The 23,918-nt window shown below is 44.1% G+C and overlaps 2 protein-coding genes across 4 annotated transcripts; one reads left to right on the top strand and one right to left on the bottom strand.

The window, feature by feature from the left end:
• Positions 1-221: 221 nt before the first annotated feature.
• On the bottom strand, positions 222-13,375 carry LOC149320375 (uncharacterized). Of its 3 annotated transcripts, none has more exons than XM_089501160.1 (3): positions 13,336-13,375; positions 10,398-10,515; positions 222-2,216 (listed from the first exon to the last, which is right to left on the bottom strand). In XM_089501160.1, the coding sequence occupies exons 2-3, from the start codon at positions 10,426-10,428 to the stop codon at positions 406-408; spliced, it is 1,842 nt and encodes a 613-aa protein (XP_089357286.1). In that variant the 5' UTR covers positions 10,429-10,515; positions 13,336-13,375; the 3' UTR covers positions 222-405. The 3 variants fall into 3 exon arrangements, with proteins under 3 accessions (XP_089357286.1, XP_089357293.1, XP_089357299.1); XM_089501167.1 differs by lacking the exon at positions 13,336-13,375 and adding an exon at positions 10,878-10,926; XM_089501173.1 differs by lacking the exons at positions 10,398-10,515; positions 13,336-13,375 and adding an exon at positions 3,778-4,018.
• Positions 13,376-13,486: 111 nt separating this feature from the next.
• LOC149320374 (uncharacterized) lies at positions 13,487-22,351 on the top strand. The gene is made up of 4 exons (XM_089502298.1): positions 13,487-13,533; positions 15,000-15,110; positions 18,538-18,658; positions 20,739-22,351. The coding sequence occupies exons 2-4, from the start codon at positions 15,093-15,095 to the stop codon at positions 21,443-21,445; spliced, it is 846 nt and encodes a 281-aa protein (XP_089358424.1). The 5' UTR covers positions 13,487-13,533; positions 15,000-15,092; the 3' UTR covers positions 21,446-22,351.
• Positions 22,352-23,918: the final 1,567 nt, after the last annotated feature.

Raw genomic sequence — 23,918 nt, 5'->3', positions numbered from 1 at the left:
TCCTCCACCCTTTCCGGTACATTTGCTGGGAACAAGAGAGTGGGCCTTCTCAGTGGCTGCTCCCAGGCTCTGGAAGGCCTTCACTAGAGAGGCCAGATTGGCCCCATCTCTCTGATCTCCTTTCCATGGCAGATAAAAACATAGAATCATAGAATCACCATGAGGCTTTTCCAGATTGACAAGGGTTTAAATACTGTGTAATTCAGATTTTAAGGCTTGTTTAGAGTTTTTAATACACTTTAAAAATTGAAACTTTCCACAGTCAATGCATAATGGGTTCTTTGATGTGAATGTAACATTTGTCTATGAGAGGTCTTTAAATATTATATGGATTTATGTGACTTTTCCTAAGTGGGTTGTTTGATGTACACGAAGCTATCCACTCCAACTGAAGTGATTTCCACATTACATGTTTTTTTCCATGTGGAATCTTTCATGTGAACGTAGATGCCCAGTCTGTCGGAACGTTTTTCCACATTTCATGCACTGATACGGCTTCTCCCCAGTGTGGGTTCTTTGATGTGAATTTAAATTTTGGCGATGAGAGAAGGTCTTTCCACATTCTATGCATTTATGTGGTTTCTCCCCTGTATGAACTTTTTGATGTGAAAGTAGAGCTGAACTCTGACCGAAGCTCTTTCCACATTCCATGCATTTATAAGATTTCTCCCCTGTGTGGATTCTTTGATGTGTATGTAAATTTTGACTATAAGAAAAAGTCTTCCCACATTCTATGCATTTATATGCTTTTTGGCCTGTGTGGCTTCTTTGATGTGAATGTAAAGAAGTACTATGAGAGAAGGTTTTTCCACATTCTGTGCATTTATACGGTTTCTCCCCAGTGTGGGTTCTTTGATGTAAATGTAGATTTCCACGTTGACTGAAGCTCTTTCCACATTCCTCACACTGATATGGCTTCTCCCCTGTGTGGAGTCTTTGATGTGTACGTAGATGTCCACTCTGAGTGAAGCTCTTTCCACATTCTATGCATTGATATGGCCTCTCCCCAGTGTGGGTTCTTTGATGTGAACGTAAATATTGACGATAGGAGAAAGTCTTTCCACAGTCTGTGCATTTGTATGGTTTCTCCCCTGCATGAGTCCTTTGGTGCGCTTGAAGATATGCATTCTCACTGAAGCTCTTTCCACATTCCATGCATTTATATGGTTTCTCCCCTGTGTGGATTCTTTGATGCTTACTACATGAACCACTGTCCCTGAAGCTCTTTCCACATTCCATGCATCTATATGGTTTCTCCCCTGTGTGAGTTCTTTGATGTGAACGTAAATTATTATTAGTAGAGAAACTCTTTCCACATTCCAAGCATTTATATGGTTTCTCCCCTGTGTGGGTTTTTTGATGTGATCTTAAATTTTGATGATAAGAGAAGCTCTTTCCACATTCCATGCATTTGTATGGTTTTTCCCCCGTGTGGGTTCTTTGATGTGAATACAAACTGTGACTAAAAGAAAAGGTCTTTCCACATTCTATGCATTTATGTGGTTTCTCTCCTGTGTGAATTCTTTGGTGTAAATGTAGAGTTCCACGTTGACTGAAGCTCTTTCCACATTCCATGCATTTATATGGTTTCTCCCCTGTGTGGGTTTTTCGATGTGAATGTAGATTTCCACGTTGACTGAAGCTCTTTCCACATTCTATGCATTTATATGGTTTCTCTCCTGTGTGAGTTCTTTGATGTGAATATAAATTGTCAAAACGAGAGAAGTTCCTTCCACATTCCATGCATTTGTATGGTTTTTCTCCCGTGTGGGTTTTTCGATGTGACTGTAGAGTTGAATTCTGCGCGAAGGTCTTTCCACATTCCATGCATTTGTATGGTTTCTCCCCAGTGTGTGTTCTCTGATGTACATTGAAATGCCCACTCTGAGTGAATCTCTTTCCACATTGCATGCATTTATATGGTTTCTCCTTTGTGTGTATTCTGCTGTGTACTTTTAAGAGAAAATTATATTGGAATATTTTTCCACAGACGGAACAGTTTACCCTCCTTTTCCCTTTGTATTTTTTTGGGGTGGTCAGATCACAATTATCCCTCTGAGAAGTAGAGGAGTTGTTCTTCCTATTCATTGGTTGGTTTCCCTTTTGCCTTTTCAGTTCCCTTTGATTTACAAAGTCATCTTTCACCACAATGTTCTTGGATGTTTCTGATGATACCATAGAGGGCTCGATAAAATTCTCTATCTCCTGAATATTACCTGTTTAAGAAAGAAGAAGGAGATCCCATTAAATATGTGTGTGGGGGGGAACCCTAGGATCCATTAGGGATCAAGTCCATCACTGCTTTTATTGAACAGTTTTCCCTTTCGCCTCAACCAAAACCATCTGTTCCATTATGGTCAACTTCCTCCATTGACTGCATCAACCACAGATTTCTGTCCATTCGGGATTTCTTTACCTTAATCAGAGAATCATAAAGTTGGAAGAGACCACAAGGACCATCCAGTTCAGCCCCCTGCCATGTAGGAACTCACAACCAAAGCATCCCCAAGAGATGGCCATCCAGCCTCTACTTAAAAACCTCCAAAGAAGACCCACCACACTCCGACAAAGAGTGTTCCACTGTTGAACAGCTCTCACTGTCAAGAAGTTCCTCCTACTGTTCAGCTGGAACATTTTCCAGTATCTTACATACATTGTTCCAGGTCCTATTCTCTGAAGCAGCAGAAAACAAGCTTCCTCTCTCCTCAATATGACATCCTTTCAAATATTCAAACAGGGCTATCATATCACCTCTTAACCTCCCCTTTTCTCCAAGCTAAACATATCCAGCTCCCTAAGTCTCTCCTCATAGGGTATGGTTTCCAGATGCTTCACCATTTTGGTTGCCATCCTCTGGACATGTTCCAGCTTCTCAACATCTTTTTGAATTGTGGTACCCAGAACTGGACACAGTATGTCAGGTGAGCCCTAAGTAAAGTACAAGTTGAACATGAGTCAACAGTGCAATGCAGCAGTTAAAAAGGCCAATGCGATTTTAGGCTGCATCAATAAAAGTATAGTCTCTAGATCAAGAGAAGTAATAGTGCCACTCTATTCTGCATTGGTCAGGCCTCACCTAGAATACTGTATCCAGTTCTGAAGAAGGACCACATGAAAGATGAGGAAATAATAATAATAATAATAATAATAATAATAATACTTTTTATTTATATTTCCCGCCTCCCCCTGCGGATCGAGGTGGGATTACATTAATAGATTTAAAATTACAGTTCCGTTAAAATATTACAATTTGCATAAAATAATGTCCATAAAATCACAACATTATACCAGCCCTATAAAATATCCATATCAACGTCTAAATTCTAATGAACATGCTCAAAATGAAGTGTCTTCTTATAGTTGCTTATAGCAGATCGGGGGGGGGGGGGTAGGCTCACTGGAAGAGATCCATCTTAAGTGCCTTCTTGAAGGCATCTAAGGTGGTAATAAGACGGATCTCTTCCGGTAAGCTATTCCACAATTTGGGAGCCATGGCAGTAAATGCTCTATGGGAAGTTGATATTAGTCTGGTTTTTGGATAATCTAATAAATTCTTCCCAGATGTCCTGAGATTGTGTAGGGAGAGGCATCCCCTCAACAGGGGAGAAGTCTGGATTACTTCTGCCCATGAATGTTCCTGATCCGTACTAAAGACCACATCGAGTGTATTACAGAGAGAGAGAGAGGAGGAGGAAGAGGAGAAGAAGAAGAAGAAGAAGAAGAAGAAGAAGAAGAAGAAGAAGAAGAAGAAGAACAAACCATTTTCTAGTTATGTACCTTCAAGTCAACTCCAACTTATGGTGTCCTCCTCCTTGGGTTTTCCTCAATCAGGACAGTCTGTTCTGTCCTGTCCAGGAAAACATCTTGCTTCCTAGGATGCTGAAGTATAGATACCGTGGTCTCCAGCTGCTAGACCTTCTCTTGCAACAGGATTACCAACTTGCACTTGATGAAGTTGCCCACATCCATAGGCAAGAAGACAAACACGCCACAAGTATTGCAGCAACTCCCCCACGTTCCATCCTCTCAAAAATCTTAATGAGGCACTTAAACAGGACTATGACCTTCCCCCTAAAAAACTGCCTACTAAGCACCCAGGAAAAAGACCCTTGTTAGCCTGGTTGTTCCTCAACCTCTGTCACTGAGCTCCAGAGAGTGGGTCTATCGCTATATAGAGGGGTCCTGGCTACTAATTCCTTCCTGAGGCAATTCTGTGACTCACTCCCTCTCAGCAAACACCCCTTCACAAGCCCTTGAAGCACAAAGCAATTGCACAGAGAAAATGGCAAAATGCTACGAGGGACCAGAGAAAAGGCAGAATTACTCAACACCTTCTTTGCCTCTGTGTTCTCAGAAAAGGAAAAGAGTGCTCAACCTGAGCATAATGTAGCAGAGGACAGAATAGGGGAATTTCAGCACAGAATAAGCAAAGAGTACAGAAATCCCTTGTTAATCTAAATGAATATAAGTCTCCAGGACCAGATTAACTATATCCAAGAGTATTAAAAGAACTGGCAAAAGAACTGGCCATTGGCAATAATCTTTGAGAACTCCTGGAGAACAGGAGAAATCCCAGCAGACTGGAGGAGGGCAAACGTTGTCCCCATCTTCAAAAAGGGGGAAAAAGAGGATCCCAACAATTATCGTCCAGTTAGTCTGACATCGATACCAGGAAAGATTCTGGAGCAGATAATTAAACAAAGAGTCTGTGAACATCTAGAAAGCAATGCCATAATCACAAAAAGTCAACATGAGTTTCAGAGAAAGAAGTCATGCCAGACAAATCTGATCTCTTTGTTGAGCAAATGCATTTAGGTTCTTGATCCTATTTCTGTCCCTTTTTACTATTGCTTCTCATCTGTATTGAACAGCTTGACAAGTTTCATTTGTCATCCATTAAGGCTTCTCTTCCATTTTGGATGCAGATTGTGTCTTTTTACATTCGTCCCTGACAATGTCCCTGGCTTCAGATCAGTGTTCTTAGGGCTCCCGGTCAGTTAGGCTTAATAGTGCAAATTTGCATTAAAACAAAACAACAGTCTCCATCAGTCACCGTGTTGGTCATATAGCAAAGTACAATAACATCTAAGTAGAAGTCCAAGGAGAAATCCACAAAGCTGTCTGGTCAATTAGGGTTAATAGGCCTGAAACACATGGGCCAAAAGATGTGGATTTCGGCCGAACATGGCTAGAAGCCGTGCACCAATGCCATGTCATTCTGAAAGGACCGGGCAAAGGCAGCCTGGTTCAGGACTGCAGCGATGGCGTGGATTGGTCCAGGTACATGCAGTTGCTGTGGCTCCAGCGTGATCAGTGCCAGAACGGTCGCGCACCACTCTTTTGGTCCTCTGTGTTTCAGGCCATAGTGCAAATCTGATTTTAAAAAACCAACACATCCAGCTGTAGCTGCACTAGCCATAGAGCAAAGTGCAATAACATCCAAAATCCACAGAGTGGTGATACCTTTATTAGGACAACCAAAATGCACAATATACATGTATACATGTCTGCAACAAGTATATTGTGCGTTTTGGTTGTCCCGATAAAGGTATCAGTGTTTCATGGATTTTGGATGTTACTATTTTTAAATTATCTTTAAATTCAACCAGGATGTTGTTCAGGTTGTAGATTGGTATATTAGTTGGTTTAGTGTTGGTCTTTAACTTTACTTTCATATTGGGTATGAGTACTTCATAGTGTATGTCACATTCTGCTCCTGGACTTGTTTGAAGAGAGAATGGAGCTTCTTCATCCTCTACTTCCAATTATGTAGTCTGTTTTTTCTTGATTTCTGCTTGAGAAGTGAAAATAGTTTGTTTGATTCCTATACTGGCTATACAGTTGCCTTTTTGGTTGCTTGAATCTTGATTTGGTTGCTTGAATTTTCATTTTAATACTCAAATATTTTCTAATTCTTTTTCAAGTTTCTTCTAGCTACAGCATTCTCCTTCTTTGGCATCTCTCTCTCTCTCCCTCTCTCTCATTTCTTCCTCCTTTGGTATAACTACATCCCTATGTTTAGCCATGTTTAATTATTTGATGAGATGTCATACTGAAAGTAGAGCAAGTTTGTTTTCTGCTGTTCCAGAGACTAGGACAGGGAGCAATGAATGCAAACTACAGTAAAGGAGATTGTTAACAATACAATCTGACAGTAAGAGCTGTTTGACAGTGGAACACACTTCCTCAGAGAGTGGTGGAGTCTCCCTCCTTAGTGTTCTTTAAATAGGCTGGATGATAATTTGTTGGGAGTGCTTTGGTTGTGTAATCCTGCATGGCAGAATGAGGTTAGACTGGATATTCCATGAGGTCTCTTCCAACTCTATGACTATAATTCTGTGATTCTTTCTGTCTTATTCTTCCCTGAATCTCCCCCTTTCTTTCTTTAATTTGCAACCCTTGCAGACATCATAAAGAGCATTCAAGGCAGAGACTACAGGGTAACTAAATGAAGATTCCTATGCCCATACTTCACCTGACATAAGTTGTGGCAATGCTGCTGGGCCACTGGCTCCCTCAGTTTAACCTCCTTCACTGGGTTGCTATGAAGATGAAACAGGGATGGGGTGGAGAACTTCCTTGCCTTGCTTTTGGTTGCCCTCCTTTGGACACGCTCCAGTTTCTCAATGTCCTTTTTGAATTGTAGTGCCCAGAACTGGACACAATATTCTAGGTGGGGCCTGACCAAAGCAGAATACAGTGGCACTATTACTTCTCTTGATCTAGACACTATATTTTATTGATGCAGCCTAAAATTGCATTGGCCTTTTTAGCTGCCGCATCACACTGTTGACTCATGTTCAACTTGTGGTCTACTTGGACTCCAAGATCTCTTTCACACGTAGTTTCATTCAGACAGGTGTCCCCCATGTAGAATTTCATTTTGTTAGCTTTGGCCCAGCTTTCTAGTCTATTCAGGTCGTTTTGAATTTTGATCCTGTCCTCTGGAGTATTAGCTATTCCTCCTAATTTGGTGTCATCTACAAATTTGATAAGCACTGGGCCCAGGACAGAGCGCTGTGGGACCCCACTGGCCACTTCTCTCCAGGATGAAAAGGAGCCATTGTTGAGCACCCTTTGGGTTCGGCCGGTCAACCAGTTACAAATCCATGTAACAGTTGCCTTGTCTAGCCCACATTTTACAAGCTTGTTTGCAAAAATGTCATGGGGAACTTTGTCAAAGGCCTTACTGAAATCAAGATATACTATATGCGCAGCATTCCCTTCATCTACCAAGCTGGTAATTTTATCAAAGAAAGTGTAGTAGACTCCCACCATAACATCCTTGTTTCCTTCCCCTTTAATTTTTATCCAGATGCTCTCCATCTGGCTGCCAGTATTGATGTCCTGGATCTCTTCCCTGGTGTCACCCGGTGTAGAAACTCATGCTGTCACCCCCTCCATCAACTTACTTCTTCCCATCCCACATCATACAGATTCCTTAGTAATGTTTTTTGTGCTAATCTTACTCATAAATCTTAATTCGCATATATCACTTAATATAATAGCCATAGTGACCTAAACAGGTAACAAAATTTAAGAGTACATCTTTAAATTAAAATATCACACACAGTCTAAATGAAATGCACAGATATAGGATGGGCGACACCTGGCTGAACGAGACTACTGGTGATATGGTTTAATTTCCTGTATGGCAGGGGGTTGGACTGGATGGCCCTTGTGGTCTCTTCCAACTCTACAATTCTATGATACTATGAGTATATATAGTACTATAATAATTTTGGAGGGAGGTTCAAAATGTTTACTTTCCCCCCAATTTGTTTTGAAAATTAGTTTTTGAATTATTTTTCTCCCACATGCCCCTTTCCAGTACACCCCAGGGCACTTTTGCCACATTCTTGGCCCCTTCTTTTGCAAGCTTCTGCAGCTTTGTCTTTTGGGATAAGTGTCCTGCAACAGGTTGCGTCTTTACAGTGAGCTATTGCCCACCCAATGGTATAGTGACTGCTTGTGTTGGTCCCATCATAAGGACTGTCTCCCCACACTGCAGCAAAATGGCATACTGGTCCTTATCGTGAAGGTTACTTTTTCACAGTTGTAGGTAGGGGATTTTCTCTCCCTGGTTGGTGGTGTTTGTGTTTTGGAGTGGCTTATAGTTTATTTATATTTGTCAAAGCTTTGTCCTTCCATCCCTGGGGTGAGGGACTTGCTCTCTCACTTATGGAGGTTAAGGTGAGTGACAGGTTTTTAAGAAGCGCTACCTTAGAGTTGCATGGTAGAAGCTATACTCAAGATAAGCATTGCCTCCCCACCCTGCATGAAAATTACATCAGATTGGCCTCATCCCTGACGCATGCTCTCCAGACTGCTGAGGAAGTATTTTGACTTTCTTGACTTTTTTATGTGCCTTAAAAACCAGGTTGACAGCCTGCAATTAGGCAAATTAGGAACCTACATTCACCCTCAGTCCTGGCATTTGCATTATGAAACTGCTTTCATGGAAATTTTATTGCTCCCATCAATGTTGGAAGTGACCTGATGAAGTCTCTCCTTCCTCAGAACCTTAATATTCAGCTGGGAAATATGATCTGTTTTGGGATATTGTTGAGGGAAAAGTAGCAGGCCCATTGCTCCTTACTATAAGATATTTTTGTCAGCACAACTGCGGGGTCCAACAACCACTGTCAGCAACTCAAACGAGTCCTGGGGTTAAATCAGACCCTTGGAGCAAATTTCCAGAAGCCAAATTTCCAGAAGCCGAAGCGTGGCTCCAAAGTCCAAGTTGGGATGACAGCAACTGGATGTCTTCCAGGAACTGCAGCAATGCAGGAACCTCCAGGGACACACAGCAAACCGATGCTGTAGCTTCTTTGGATAAACCACCAGAGAAACTAAGTCTCCCAAAGTGCTCTTTATTCACAGTGCTATTATACAAAACTAGATCTCTAACACTCCAAAACATACCAATCCAACTCCTTCTACTAACCCACACCACACCCTTGCAACCCCTGGGCTTATATAGTCTCCAGACCATGTGGTCTCCAAACCCAGTGAGTTCAGGTGTGTAACCATGTCATGTGTCTCCTGTGCAATCTAGACACATGGTTTCATCAGCCATAGCTACGTGCACTTGGGCACTGAAGTGTCCTTGAGCCAATGAGTTTCAGCTGAGCTTGATCAGCTTTGCCACTCTGCTGAATGCTCATGGCCAAACACACACACATCAAGCATTTCTCTGTGTGCTGTGTTTTAACCCTTCAAATCCCTGACAATTTTGACATATAAGATCCATTCTCAAAAGCTCACCATGAATGTATTCAGAAAACCCACATGTGAATAACTGGTCCTGGGCTTCATAGACCCCAGTATTTTGGGGCTTAGGAGCATAGAAGGAGGCATGGAGGCTGGGTATCCAGGCCACTCTGGAGAATCCTAGCAACCTGGTCAAGAACCTCCATAGGAAGAAGAGGACCATCTGGACACATAAACCAGTAGAAAACAGACCAGGCCTGAGATAGTCTAATGGTTAAGGAAACAGGGAAACCTGTTCTGATTTTTACAGACAGGAGGAAAAAAGACACACTTCATTCACATAACTGTATTCTCTGAGGCTGCAAGTGAGGTGTGCACATTATGGATTTTTCTCCACAGAAATAAAAAAATAAAATATTGTTTCACTTTAAAACCTAGAACATCAGGGAGTTCAATATTCAAAATTTCTCTCCACAACAGCTTTTTTCCATGTTCAGAGATGGGACATCGGGTTAAGTATTACATCCCAAGATTACCCAGCAGGTATGTTATTCAAATATCTTCTGCTACTGTAGGCAAAAGGGCTTCAGAAGAAGGAGGAGATTGAAGAACTGCACTTGGAACTCTGGAAGCTTTGAGCAGGGCAAAATCAAAGAGCCAAAATACACTGCAGAAATGATGCCATTTGAGACCACTTCAACTGCCCTGGCTCAATGCTAGGCAATTCTGGGAACTGTAGTTTTGTGAAACATTTAGCCATCTCTGTCAGAGCGCTCTTGTGTCACAACAAACTACAGTTCCCCGAATTCCCTAGTACTCCACCAGGGCAGTTAAAGCAGTCTCATAGAATCATAGAGTTGGTAGAGATCACAAGGGCCATCCAGTCCAACCCCCTGCCATGCAGGAAATTTGAATCAAACCATACCTGACAGATGTCCATCCAGCCTCTGCTTAAAGACTTCCTGTCTCAAACTGGATTATTTCTGCACTGTGCCCAAAGTTTTCTTTTTTTTAAAAAAAAAAAAAGCAGTTTCAGACAAGCTCAAGTCTGGCACAGTGTGACCCAGGGGGCAAGCCCTGGCAACCCATTTCTACACCTGCATCCCAATAGTTTAAGAAGAAATGCAAACAACATGAATTCATTCCTTCAGCATCTCTCCAACAAAGGAAAAGGGGCTCCTTACCCAGAGAAGCTTCCTTGCCATCATCCTCCATCCTGACTTCCTTGCAGAGTCTCCTCTGGATCCAGGAGACCACACCTCCCTTTTGGGGAAATTACACCTCCTCAAAGTAGACCTGGATCTGAAAGAGGGGGGAAAACTAGTATTGTCATGACAAACAATCCTTCCTTCTATATCTCCCTTTTTGAGAAATGACAGGCTCAGATGAGAAATATCACAGAGATGCAAAACCTGTTGGCCTGGTTTGGGGGTAACCACAGCAATTATTAAGAGAAGCTCAGAGGACATAGGTTGGGGTGCTGACATCCAGATTGAAAAAGAACAATTTATATCTATAAATGGTGACCATTAAGAGTTGTTGAAAAGATATTGGTAAGTTATTAGCAACATTCAACTGCAGATCATCTCTACAGAAGTATCTTCACCAAAGCTTCAGCATTCTCCAATTCTCTCCCTCTCTTTCTCTTATTCCCTCCTTCTCACCATAACTCCCTCTTTCTTCCTTTAATCTGCATCCCTTGAAAGCATCCTAAAGAGGATCCCAGGCTAAGGCTCAAGATAGAATTTTATGTTTTTTTGGACCCTCTCTGAAATAAGTTCTAGCCAGTTACTCCCTTGGCTTAACCTCCCTACTGGGCTGTTGTGAAGGAGAAGGGGGGGATTAGGATCCTGTGGACTACCCAGGATCCCTGCCTACATTGCTCAGTGGGTTTATCATCCCGAAAGGAGCCTTGGCTTCTCTCTTCCTCTCTCCTGGTGGCTCTCATCTTGGATTTGCCTCCTTGGACTCTTTCCTTTTAAGTTTGATTTTTGCTCCCACCACAGCCTCCAGATCCATCCTCCCTCCTTCCCAAATTCCAGGCAAGAGATCTCACTGCTTCTCCTCAAGAGGTTGCTCTGAGGAGTAAATTCCTTTGAACCTGTCTCCTCTCCTCTAGCCTGCAGCCCAGGCCTGGATATGTGTCTTTGAGGAATATTAGGAAAAGGAAGAATTATACCTTCCTGCACAATTCAAGCAATGTCAATCTACATTAATTCTGCATCAGTTCTTTTTCCCACTCTCTCAGTAACTCCTTCTTTCCTCCTTTAATCTGCATCCCTTGCAGAAATAGTAAAGAGGAACCCAGGCAAAGGCTGTGAGGTAACCAAAAGACTTTGGCGGGATACAGACCGCCCAAAAAGGGTGGTCTCCACCGCCCTAGTTTGCTGCGTGAGGGAGCTGCAGTGGACAAACCACGCGGCCGCAGTGCACCAATGGCACACTCGCGGCATCACAATGACGACGGGACATGCGGATGCTAGGCATCTGTCCCGTCAAAATGGTGGTGCCCGTATGTACAGGGCGCTGCCATTTTGACGCCCTCATCACATGTGAGGGGCAAGTTGCGTCTGGAAGCGCTGCCCCTCGTACGTAACAACGGGGCCCCGTAGGGCCCGTCAGTACAGCGCCTTTGATGCCTTTTTGGATGTTCATTTACTTATGTTGTAGCAATCCTGTGGGGCCAGTCCATCCCATCTCCTTCTGAATTTCCCTCACTGGGCTGTTATGAAGGGAAAAGGGGAGGAGGGTCAGGATCTTGTAGGGGGAGCTCCCCGCTCCAATGCCCAAACCTGATCTCCTCTGGAGGCAGAAACTTTCTCTTCTTCCTCCTCCTCCTCCTCCTCTCATAGAATCATAGTTGAAAGAAACCACAAAGGTCATCCTGTCCTACCCAGTCTGCCATGCAGGAACTCTCAATCAAAGCATCCCCAACAGATGGCCATCCAGCCTCTGTTTAAAGACTTCCAAAGAGGGCGACTCCACCACAATCTCTGAGGGAGTATGTTCGACTGTAGAACAGTTCTTACTATCTGAAAGTTCCTCCTAATGTTAAGGTGGAACGTCTTTTCCTGTAGCTTCCATCCATTATTCCGTGTTCTAGTCTCTGGAGCAGCAGAAAACAAGTTTGCTCCATCCTCAATGTGACACCAAATATTTAAACAGGGCTATCATATCACCTCTTATCCTTCTCCAGGCTAATCATCCCCAGGTCTTTTCATTTTGTCAGCTTTGGCCCAGCTTTCTAGTCTATTCAGATCATTTTGGATCTTGATCCTGTCCTCTGGGGTATTAGCTATTCCTCCTAATTTGGTGTCATCTGCAAATTTGATAAGTATGCTCCCAATCCTGTCATCCAGGTCATTGATAAAGATGTTGAATAGCACTGGGCCCAGGACAGAGCCCTGTGGGACCCCACTGGTCACTTCTCTCCAGGTTGAAAAAGAGCCATTGTTGAGCACCCTTTGGGTTCCCTTTGGCTTCGGCCGGTCAACCAATTGCAAATCCATGTAACAGTTGCCTTATCTAGCCCACATTTTACAAGCTTCTTTGCAAGAATGTCATGGGAAACCTTATCAAAGGCATCATTGAAATGAGAAGCTATATCTACATCATCTTGGACTTCAGCTCCCAGAGTCCCACACTATTGGCCAACATGGCGGAGGCTTCTGGGAGCTGAAGTCCAAAACCTCTTAAAGAGCAAGGTTTGGGGGCCAACCGAAATAGACTGGAGCTAATCTCTTTAGTTGAGAGAGTCTCTCCTTCTCCCTGAGCCGGGCTGCGGTTGCTCCCTCCACAGACTCCCTCGGTGCCCCAGTGCCTTTGGAGGGAAGAGGAGGAGAGAAGCGGGGTTCCCTTGCTCCCCCAAGTCTCCTCTCTGCCGGGGAACAAGGCGCCCATCAATACCTTGCCCCCGCCATTACCTCCTTTTTCCTTCTCGAAGCAGCAAGAGCCCCCTCCCCACCGGAAATGAGGTCAGAGTGGCGGCCATTTCCCCCTCCTCCATGAACCCTTCTGGCCCCTCTAGGAATCCGAGCTCTATGCTCCCCGGAGGAGATTGCGGGGGTTTCCTTCCCCTGCCATTGCCTGGGAATATGAGGTCCCTCAACGTCCCCCCGTTACCTCTTTCTTCCTCCTCCTCCTCCAAGCGCCCTCCTTCCCCGCGCCACCTTCCCACCGGAAGTGAGGTCAGAGCGGCGGCCATTTCCCCCTGCACTTAAACATCAATAGCTCTGACCACTCTAGGAATGGGAGCTCGCTGCTCCTGGGGCTCCTGAGTCTGTCCTTCTGCAAAGAAACCTCGGAGGAGGAGGCTCCCAGGTAGAGGGCAATAAAGGGCTGAAGGAGGGAGAAGGAGGCGGGCCTAGGCCCTCAGGAGCCCTTAAAGCCCGCAGGAAGGGAGAGCCGGGCTGGGGCTGCATCCCCATTGGGGAAATAACCCGGTTTGGCACCGCTTTAACTCTTTTTGGCTCAAGGCTATGGAATGCTGGGAACTGGAGTTTGTTGTGGGCCCAGAGTGGAGCAACTGAAAGGGAATTGGGGTATTTAAGGGGATTGGGGAGAGAAAAGGGGCAGATTGGTTCAATCTCCTTGGAGCTGGAGGAGCCTCAAAGGGGGACTCTTGGGGGGAGAGTAGAAAGAAAGCTCCCTTTCCTTCACCCAAAGAAGCCTCCCTCCCAACAGGAGACCCTCCAGCCCCCCCTCCCCAGCCAGGACCCCTCCTCTCTCCCTCCCTCCCCAAAAAGCAAAAAGCTTACTTAGGGTCCCTGCAGCCCCCTTCCCCGCCAGGCTAAACCTATTTTCACCCAAGCTGTGGGTGTCCCCCTTGCATCTTGTTAGAACCATAGAGTTGGAAGAGACCCCAAAAAGGGCCATCCAGTCCAACCCTCTTCTGCCATGCAGGAACTCCCATTCAAAGCATCCCCAACAGATGGCCCTCCAGCCTCTGCTTAAAGACCTCCAAGGAAGGAGACTCTATCACCCTCCGAGGGAGTTTGTTCCACTGTCAAACAGCCCCTACTCTCAGGAAGTTCCTCCTAATGTTGAGGAGGAATCTCTTTTCCTGGAGCTTGCATCCATTGCTCCAGGTCCTATTCTCTGGAGCAGCAGAAAACAAGCTTGCTCCATCTTCAATGTGACATCCTTCCAAATACTTAAACAGGGCCATCACATCACCACTTAACCGTCTCTTTTCCAGGCTAAACAGCCCCAGCTTCCTAAGACTCCTCACAGGGCATGGCTTCAAGTCTCTTCACCATTTTGGTGGCCCTCCTCTGGACACACTCCAACTTGTCAACATCCTTTTTGAATTGTGGTGTTCAGAACTGGACACAGTATTCCAAGTGAGGCCTGACCAAATTAGAATAGAGTTGCACTATTGCTTCCCTTGATCCAGACACTATACTTCTATTGATATATCCTAGAATAGCATTGGCCTTTTTAGCTGCCGCATCACGCTGTGGACTCATGTTCCACTTGTGGTCTACTAGGACTCCTTAAGTCCCTTTCTATTAAGGTCATTTTGAATTTTGATCCTGTTCTCTGTGGTATTAGCTACTTCTCCTAACTTGGTGTCATCTGAAAATTTGATAAGCATGCCCTCTATTCTCTGTCGGAGAATTCTGGTGCCACAATAAACTACCAGATTCCCTAGCAATGAATCAGAGCAGTTGAAGCGGTCTCAAACTGCATTGTTTCTACCATTTGTTTTGGACCTTTCTGATGGTCTGTAGAAGACGGCATAAATGTGTGCACATGTGAAACAGCTTCCTTTGTACCTTCTGCAGGCGCTCAGAAGTCCAGGATATGCGTACCTGGTTCCAACAGGGAGAGAAGAGAGCCTCCACTGAATTCTGCTTTTCGTGGAAGAAATTGCAAGAATGAAGTCCTTTGAGCAGGTTAATTTTCACCTCCTTCTCCTTTGTGATGGAGCCATTGGGCATGGTCAGCAACATATTGTCCCAAATAGTTGACACCAAGAGTAGAAGGATTCCCCTGTCCCAGAGTGTTGTTCAATTCTTCTTTCCATAAATTAAAACCTTGGTTTGTCAGTGTGGGATGTGATGGGTGGCCAGATGCCATCCTCCATCATACAATGGCTCAGCTGTTTCATGTTACCTGCCATCTTGTTCTTTCTTTCTCCCTCAGCAATCAGGGCCAGGGGCAGTGGCTTCACCAGGGGTGGCATCACCAGGGTTGGTGTCACCCGGTGTAGAAACTCCTGCTGTCAGCCCCTCCACCAATTTACTTCCTCCCATACCACATCATATAGATTCCTTAGTAATGTTTTTTGTGCTAATCTTACTCATAAATCTTAATTTCCATATCATAGAATCATAGAATATATCACTTAATATAAGTGTATACCTGTAGTGACCTAAACAGGTAACAAAATTTAAGAGTACAACTTTAAATTACAATATCACACACAGACTAAATGAAATGCACAGATATAGGATGGGCGACACCTGGCTGAATGAGACTACATGTGAAAGGGATCTGAGAGTCCAAGTAGACCACAAGTTGAACATGAGTCAACAGTGTGATGCGGCAGCTGACAAGGCCAATGCAATTTTAGGCTGCATCAATAGAAATATAGTGTCTAGATCAAGGGAAGTAATAGTGCCACTCTATTCTGCTCTGGTCAGGCGCCACCTGAATATTGTGTCCAGTTCTGGGCACCACAGTTTTAAAAGGATGTTGAAAAACTGAAGCGTGTCCAAAGGAGGGTGGCTAAAATGTTGAAGGGTCTGGAAACCATGCCCTATGAGGAAAGACTTCGGGAGCTGGGGATGTTTAGCCTGGAGAAGAGAAGGTTAAGAGGTGATATGATAGCCCTGTTTAAATGTCATATTGAGGAGGGAGCAAGCTTCCAGAGACTAGGACCCTGAACAATGGATGAAAGCTCCAGGAAAAGAGATTCCACCTCAACATTAGGAGGAACTTCCTGACAGTAAGGGCTGTTCGACAGTGGAACACACTCCATCGGAAAGTGGTGGAGTCTCTCTCCTTGGAGATCTTTAAGCAGAGGCTAGATGACCATCTGTCAGGGATGCTTTGATTTAGATTTCCTGCATGGCAGGGGGTTGGACTGGATGCCCTTGTGGTCTCTTCCAACTCCATTATTCTATGATTCTATTTATACTAACATAGTTTTATATGGTTTAAGTGAAACTTTGATAAGCTGTGATGTTTTTATAGAATATTTAAAATGAGTAAAAAAAATTAAAACCCTGGATTAAAGGTTTAGGTTAGATTTCTAAACAAGCATCTGTTGTTCCTTGGAGCTTTTAAAGCTAAAGATTAAGGTCCAAAACATACTGCATAAATAATCCAGTGTAAGACCCATTAATGGCCCTGGGTCACTGCTAGGGAATCCTGGGAATTGTAGCACCACTTGTTGTGGCCCCAAAGGTCTCTGACAGAGAAGGCTAAATGTCTCACAAACTACACTTCCCAGAATTCCCCAGCACTGAGCCAGAGCAGTTAATGCAGTCTCAAACTGGATTATTTCTGCAGTGTGTTTTGAATCTTAATCTTTATCTTAAAAAACCCAAGGAAACACAAATGCATGTTGAGAAATCTAACTTAAACCCTTAAATCCAAGGCTTTAACATTTTTTAAAGATGTCCTCCTGGTATCCATGTCAACTCTTTTGTACTACACATTTCTACTGGACACATTAATTACATCTACAATAGTTGGAATAAAGTCATCTGGAATAAACAAAGTATCTCACATTAGATGAGCTGCCCTTGAGATCTTGCTTAATATTATAATCTTCATATTAATTGCTTTGTTTTAATAGCAGTTGCGTGTTTTTTTATTTATATAGATTCAGTTATGCTTAGCTCATCATGATGAAGCAGCTAGCTGCTCCACTGGGTATAAAAGAGAAGTGACATCCATTAATTTATAAGACTATCTTTCTAGTGAAAATTGAGTTTAAGCCGCTTAGCCCCTTCCAGAATATCAGTACTTCTACAAGAGAACAAACAATATATTTTAGGACAAAAGCAGGAGAGAGGAATCTAGCAGCACTTTAAAGATTAATGGATCTATTTTAACTGCACTGGATATCAATCAAAATTAGGGCATCTGAAAGAGCTACAAAATTCCTTCCTTCTTTTTGCTTTTTATGCTGTGACAGACTAATATAGCTCTTTCTTTGAATAATAATATATTTAAACCATACTAAACCAAACAGTACCTCAAACAAACAGCAAATTTCCTAATGTCCACCAAAGGGTCTTTCCATGCACGGTCCTTCCTTTGCAGATTCCAAGGACCCATGGATGGCTACTCCTGCCTCCTTTCCTGGGTCTCTTCCTTCTGCCCATGCCTCCACTGGGAGGGACACTCAGCAACCATTCTCACAACTAGCCAGTATCTATCCTCTTGCAAACTCTGCCTTGCTTGGTTTCATTTTTCCTTCCCTCCCTCGTCCCCCACAAGACCCCTGTTCCGGCTCACCAGCTTCAGAGGGCTGAGCAAACTTTTTACAGAGGTTTTTTTTAAAAAAAACCTCTTTGGTTCCAAGGTTGAGGGGATGAAGGGAGATGGATTAGCTTCCCTTTTCTCTGCAGCACCTCACCTGGAGCCTGGCTTCCACAGCTGGGCTGCAGAAGAGCCATTTGTGGAGGAGTGGTGTCACACACCCCTTTAGAGGAGCCACCTAGTGTGGTCCACACACCCTTCAGCTCCTAGTGATGCTACTGGCCAGAGGTGGTGGAGCTGGGCTTCAGGGACCCCTCAGGCCTGCCAGCTGGGCTTGCTCTATAGTTACGTTAGTACTGAATCAAAGGCTTTTAGGCAGGTTTGGTGTCTCACCTTGGTGGAGGGAGGCAGCTGATTCAGGCTTCTGGCTTTGAAACAGTGATTTCTAATTGTTCAGTTAGGTGTTCTGATATTTTTACTTACAGAAATAGGAAGAGATCCTTGTGCAAAATAACTCCACTAATGTTTCAAAATAGTTGGAAATACAAGTAGTAAAAAAATCCAAAACAACAACAGGAGACTAGATTGGGCAAGGCTGCCCTGGACACATTCCAGCTAGTATTGCAGACTGAGAGGTACTATGTGGAAAACTTCCCACATGTTAAATAAAATCTCCCTTCACATGAGAAACTGAACTCATCTGTGAGCCAAGTTGTAACCTTTTATTTGCTATTTGTTCAAGATGCAGGGAGTTAGAAAAGAGATGGGGGAATATTTAAAAGTATCAGTCTTTATTCTGAAGTGATCAAACCCTGTTGGGGAGGCACCATGTGTTTTCCTCCACATTTGGTGAGTTTCTTTCTGGATGAGGGCTATTTTCTCTTGCAGGTAACCTTTGAGGATGTGGCTGTATATTTCACAGAGGAAGAATGGGATCTTCTGGATGAGAACCAAAGATCTTTGTACAGAGATGTCATGATGGAAAACTATGAGAATTTGTCCTCCCTGGGTAAGAAACATGAATCTCTTGCCTTTCCTGTAGAGGTTCCTTTCACAACGGGTTGATTCCACATTGATTCACATGGCAACATCCTGTGAAATTTTGGGATGTGTAGTTTAGTGAGGTGCTAGAGCTCTCAAGGTGAGGATTCCAAACACCCCTCCTTAAATTACCAGTCCTAAGATTATGTAGGAAAGAGACATGCCAGTTAATGTTTTTCATTCCCAAATGCCTCTTAACCCATCCCAGAACAATTTTACCAGTTTTTTGGACCCTCTTTCAGCCCTTCTATGTCCTGGACTGGCTTCCATCTTCTTCTTGGGAAAGGGTCTTTCCTGGTCTTAAATGGCATAGAGAGGGACCAGAAGTGGAAAAATTTTCCTGAGGAATGTTGACGGGTATTTAGAAGCAAAACAAAAAGGCTTTTTCAGGTAGTACAGTAGGAGGTGCCCTCTGAGATCCATGGAGATCTAGTCCACCTCACTAGTGTGCCCATTCCTGTCTGAGAGGCTCTCTGGACCTTTGTCCTTACTAAAATTGCGGTCCCAGTCAAGCCATGAAACTGGTGACTTCTTCAGTTCTGCCCCCTTATTTATCCTTTCTCCCCAAATAGGATTCCATGTGGCTTACATTAACACTTCTCTCTCCTGATTCAGCCTCTGTCACAGATACTCTAGCACAGTGGTTCCCAACCTTTGTTGGGCCGTGACCCCCATTGCGGGCAAAAGTCCTGCCCGTGACCTCCCTCATTAGTTGGGAGGCCAGGTACAGGTGGGACTTTCGACCGCCAACAAGCCCCAGCAGGCTTTGCGGCCGGAGGTCCCGCCCCTACCTGGCCTCCCAGCCAATCAGGGAGGCCATTGGTGAAGAAGGGGCGGGACTTCGGGCCGCAAAGGCCGCTGGGACTTGCAGTCCTGTCCTTGTCCCCTTCTACCCGCGGGTGCCTTCAAAGGCATCCGCAGGGAGAAGCGGCGAGGCGGCGGCGGCCCCAGCCCTTTCCCCTTCTCCTCACGGGTGCCTTCGAAGGCACCTGCGGGGAGAAGGGAAGAGGATGAGGTGGCCCCGGCCCCTTCTCCTCGCGGTGTCCGCCGGCACCCGCGGGGGAAAGGGGAGGAGAGGGAGGCAGGGGGAATCCCAACCTGGCGACCCCCAAGAAAGGGTCGAGCGACCCCCATGTTGGGAACCCCTGGTCTAGCACTTTGTGGATAGGAAAGTACCCCTGAGAGGGTCCACAACAAGGCCAGGAATAATGACCTCTAAGGCAACAGTTAGTTTTCAAGTCCCTTGGTGACACTGCAAGTAATTAACAACTGGTTCTGGTTTTTTTGCCCCAATGTATACATGTTTGCGTACACAGAAATCCTGGTAAGGATGAGTATATGTGCACACACAAGCAAAACTCCTGAATAGGACAAAGAGAGATGTATGTTTTTCCCCGCTTCCGGCAAAGCTTGTCCAGTGTTATCAGCCTCAGCTCCCCACTCTCCCTCAAATACCCACCACACCATTTGGCTGCATTCCCATCACATCCCCTTTTCAATTGTAACACATTTATTCATCTGTAAGCTTCTGGAGATGAACTGGCTCATGCCTCTGGATTTTCTTTTCTTTTCCCCATCCTCCTTGCTCCCACATGTCTGATTGCTCTTCACTTCTTCCTCCTCTCTTCAATTTTCCCATCTGCCCTCATGACCATTTGCACTGCTTCACCATATCACCATCAGCATCTCTTCATCTCTTTTCCATGCCATCCTATTTTACACACACACACACACACACAAACACACTCTCCCTCTTCTCTCCCTCTCTCACACACATAGACACAGTGAGGGGGCCACACAACCATGGACCTGGCAAATTTGAATGATTAGTTTGGGTGAACTGGCTCAGGTACTTGTTTTCAGATCTATCAAGAGATTCCATTTAGCAACAGTGATTAATATCTATGAATGAATGAAAGAGGACCCAGTAGCTCCTATTTCTCTAATGTTTCTTTTCCTCCTTCAGCTGGCTTAGCTCCATTGCTACTTCCAGAGGTCTGTCCTCTCGGAATGCTGAGATTCAGCCTTGTCTTTTTCCTTCTTTATAGGAAACCTTTTGATTTATCAGAAAATCTATGCAGGAGAGAAATTATACAAATGTCATGAGTGTGGAAAATCTTTTGCTCGAAAGGCAAATGTCCTGACTCATCAGAGAAGCCACACAGGAGAGAAACCGTACAAATGCGAGGAATGTGAAAAATGTTTTGCTGACAAGTCAGCTCTTGTGAAGCATCGGAGAAGCCACACTGGAGAGAAACCATACAAATGCCAGCAGTGTGAAAAATGCTTTGCTCGCAAGTCACAGCTTCATAGACACCAGAGAGTCCACACAGGAGAGAAGCCATACAAATGTCAGGAATGTGGGAAATGTTTTGCAGACAAGTCTGTCCTTCTGAACCATCAAAGAGTACACACAGGAGAGAAGCCATACAAATGTCCTTGCTGTGGGAAATGTTTTGCTCGAAATTCATTCCTAGTAACTCATCAGCGAAGTCATACAGGAGAGAAACCATACACATGCCAGCAATGCAAAAAATGTTTTGCTCAAAAGTCAAACCTCCTGAAACATCAGAGAAGCCACACAGGAGAGAAACCATACAAATGCCTGCAGTGTGGAAAATGTTTTACTGACAGGTCAGTCCTTGTGAGACACCAGAATCTCCACACAGGAGAGAAACCATACAAATGCCAGCAATGTGGGAAATCTTTTGCTCAGAAGTCAAACCTCCTGATTCATCAGAGAGTCCACACATGAGATAAACCATACAAATGCCAGCAGTTCAGTATTCAAGCCTTTTGAGACATCAGAATGTCCACACTAGAGAGAAAACAAGCGTGTGAACTACTTTGTGTTTGGAGAGACAGTGCACCTAGATTCTGTCTTGTAAAACTAGTATGTCCTTTGCTGATATTTTTTTTAATGTCTGTTGTTGCAGTTTATATATGACAGAGTCACAGGCTGATAAGACTCCAAAGGCAACAGAGGCAAGATTTATTTCTTCAGATGCCAGCAGAGCATTGTGAACTAGGTCTGACAGCAGAAGCTTCAGCAAAATAATGCAATTATATGATCATTCAATAAACCTTTGAATTATTTGGAAATTTCTGTTTCTTGGTTGCCATCTAAAGTCTATGAAACATGGCATCAGTTATAGAGAATTAGTATTTTTATTAATGAGGTTCTTTTTAAATTCAGCTGGTTGTGACCATGAAGGTAGTTTGTAGGTTCATATAATTTGGGGGATGCAGTCTATAGGGAGAAACTGGGACATTTTAAAGGCAAGTGAAAAAGTGGAACAAGACTAATCAGTATGTCCCTGCCAAATCGGGACAGCTGGAGTGTATGGTGTATGTGCCCTATTACCTACCCATCTTTCTTGTGGTGTTTCCCATGGGAGGATTTCCCATAGGGGTGCCAAGAGAGGCTGGGTGACTGGGACACCCCTCCTCTACCCCTGTTTCTGGCCTGGCGAGATGCACCTGGTTGGGCACCAGCAGCAATGAAGTTGTTTAATGAAGAAAAATTCTAGTTAAAAATGCTTTTACTATCTTATATATTTCGGTTGTGCAGATTTGTCTGTTTGTTTTATATTGTATTGCATTGGGTTTTGTATTTTTAATCTGTGTAATTTGTGTTTATCAAATGTATTTCATAGTTTTATATATGTATCACTTGTTCCTTTTCCTATGTACATGTGTATGTGTGTGCATGTCTATAAATATATATGACTGTATGCCTTTAGCTGGAGTGAGCCAGTGTGGCATAGTGGTTTCAGCATTAGACTATGATTCTGGAGACCAGGGTTCGAATCCCCATTCTCAACATGAAAACCCACTGGGTGATTTTAAGCAAGCCATACTTTCTCAGCCTCAGAGAATGGTAATGGCAACCATCCTCAGAAAAAGCATGCCCCCAAACCCCCCCCCCACCCTTTGTTTGGTCCACCTTAGGATCATCATAAGTCATATACAAATTGAAGGCAAAACAATACACACAACACATACCTTTAGTAAGACTGGCTGTTTTTCATTGTTCTTTTCCTAGCACCATGCACACTGATAGCACTATAAGTGTCCATCCTGCCAAAGGGCCATGAGGAGCAGAGGCTGAGCAAACCTCTTACCCCTCTCAGCAATGTTTTGTCTGAGTTTAGGCTCTTGTCTGTCAGCCTGCTGGGATGAAAAGACACCCAGTTTAGCGGAGTTCCTTTACAGCTTTAACAGTTACACCATCTTCTTTGTTCATGGCTCATCTTTAACATAAATGCAAAGGAAACTAATTCTTCCTCTGCTGCCTGCTTGTGGCCAAGAGATGACCATCTTCTCTAGAGGATTCCTTGCCAGGAGAGCATCAGTCCTAGGAAGATGGGAAAGAACTTCTTCCTGTATACCCCCGAAGGTGGGCTCCAATCTGAGACCCAGCCTGGCTGAAGTCTAGAGAATAGGGTTTCCAGATGTCATGGCTTGGCCATGAGTCCTGTTTTCATGGATCATCTCCAAGTGGGAAGAAGGGTTCCTGTTCCCCAGTTTCAGAGGGATCATCTGCAGACAAGAGGAAAGGGCAGTAGCTTCTTACAATTTGCGAGGCTTAATACATTTGTTGCCACAACTACAAGACTGTAGGGACCTATGAATTTACATAGGGCATTACTGCACTACACATTTATAGTGCTGCTATTCCACTGTAACTGCTCTGGCTGCCTCCTGTTGCATTTAAGGATTTGTAGTTTAAGGAGGGGCATTTAGAATTCTCAGCCAGAGAACTTAGGCCTTACTGAACTACAAACCCCACAATGCAAAAGGAGATAACCAGAGCAATAAAAGTATAATAGCGGCACTATAAGAGTGTAGTGCAGTAATGAACAGAGTTTCTTCTCTATCTCCATTTCTGTGATCCAGGGCTCACCTTCCACTATGCTCTACCATATGGCTAAAAGCACATAGGCTAAAATGAATATTCTCTAAACCTGTTGCCCTAAGGGGAAGGGGGGAGGGTTATATTTTGAAAAGCCAAAAATAGGACATCTTTACTATTTCAAACCACCAGTCACTATGATTACACTGTAAATACATACAAATTATGTGTTGTTTGCCCTGTAAGGGTTTCAGGGAGGGTGGTCCAATGTGATCCACACTATTATTGTTGGGGAGCTGGGTCCATAGAAGTGTTTGCAGGAGTATGCCTGAATTTTCAGGTAGGACTCCCAAACTAGATGGGGGTGTAGAAT

The sequence above is a fragment of the Sceloporus occidentalis genome, unplaced genomic scaffold, assembly GCF_023333645.1.
Source record: "Sceloporus occidentalis isolate IW3139 unplaced genomic scaffold, rSceOcc1.0.p SCAF_1, whole genome shotgun sequence".
Lineage (NCBI taxonomy): Eukaryota > Metazoa > Chordata > Lepidosauria > Squamata > Phrynosomatidae > Sceloporus > Sceloporus occidentalis.
The sequence above is the reverse complement of the archived record's forward strand: the minus strand, read 5'-3'. Positions and strand labels throughout refer to the sequence as shown.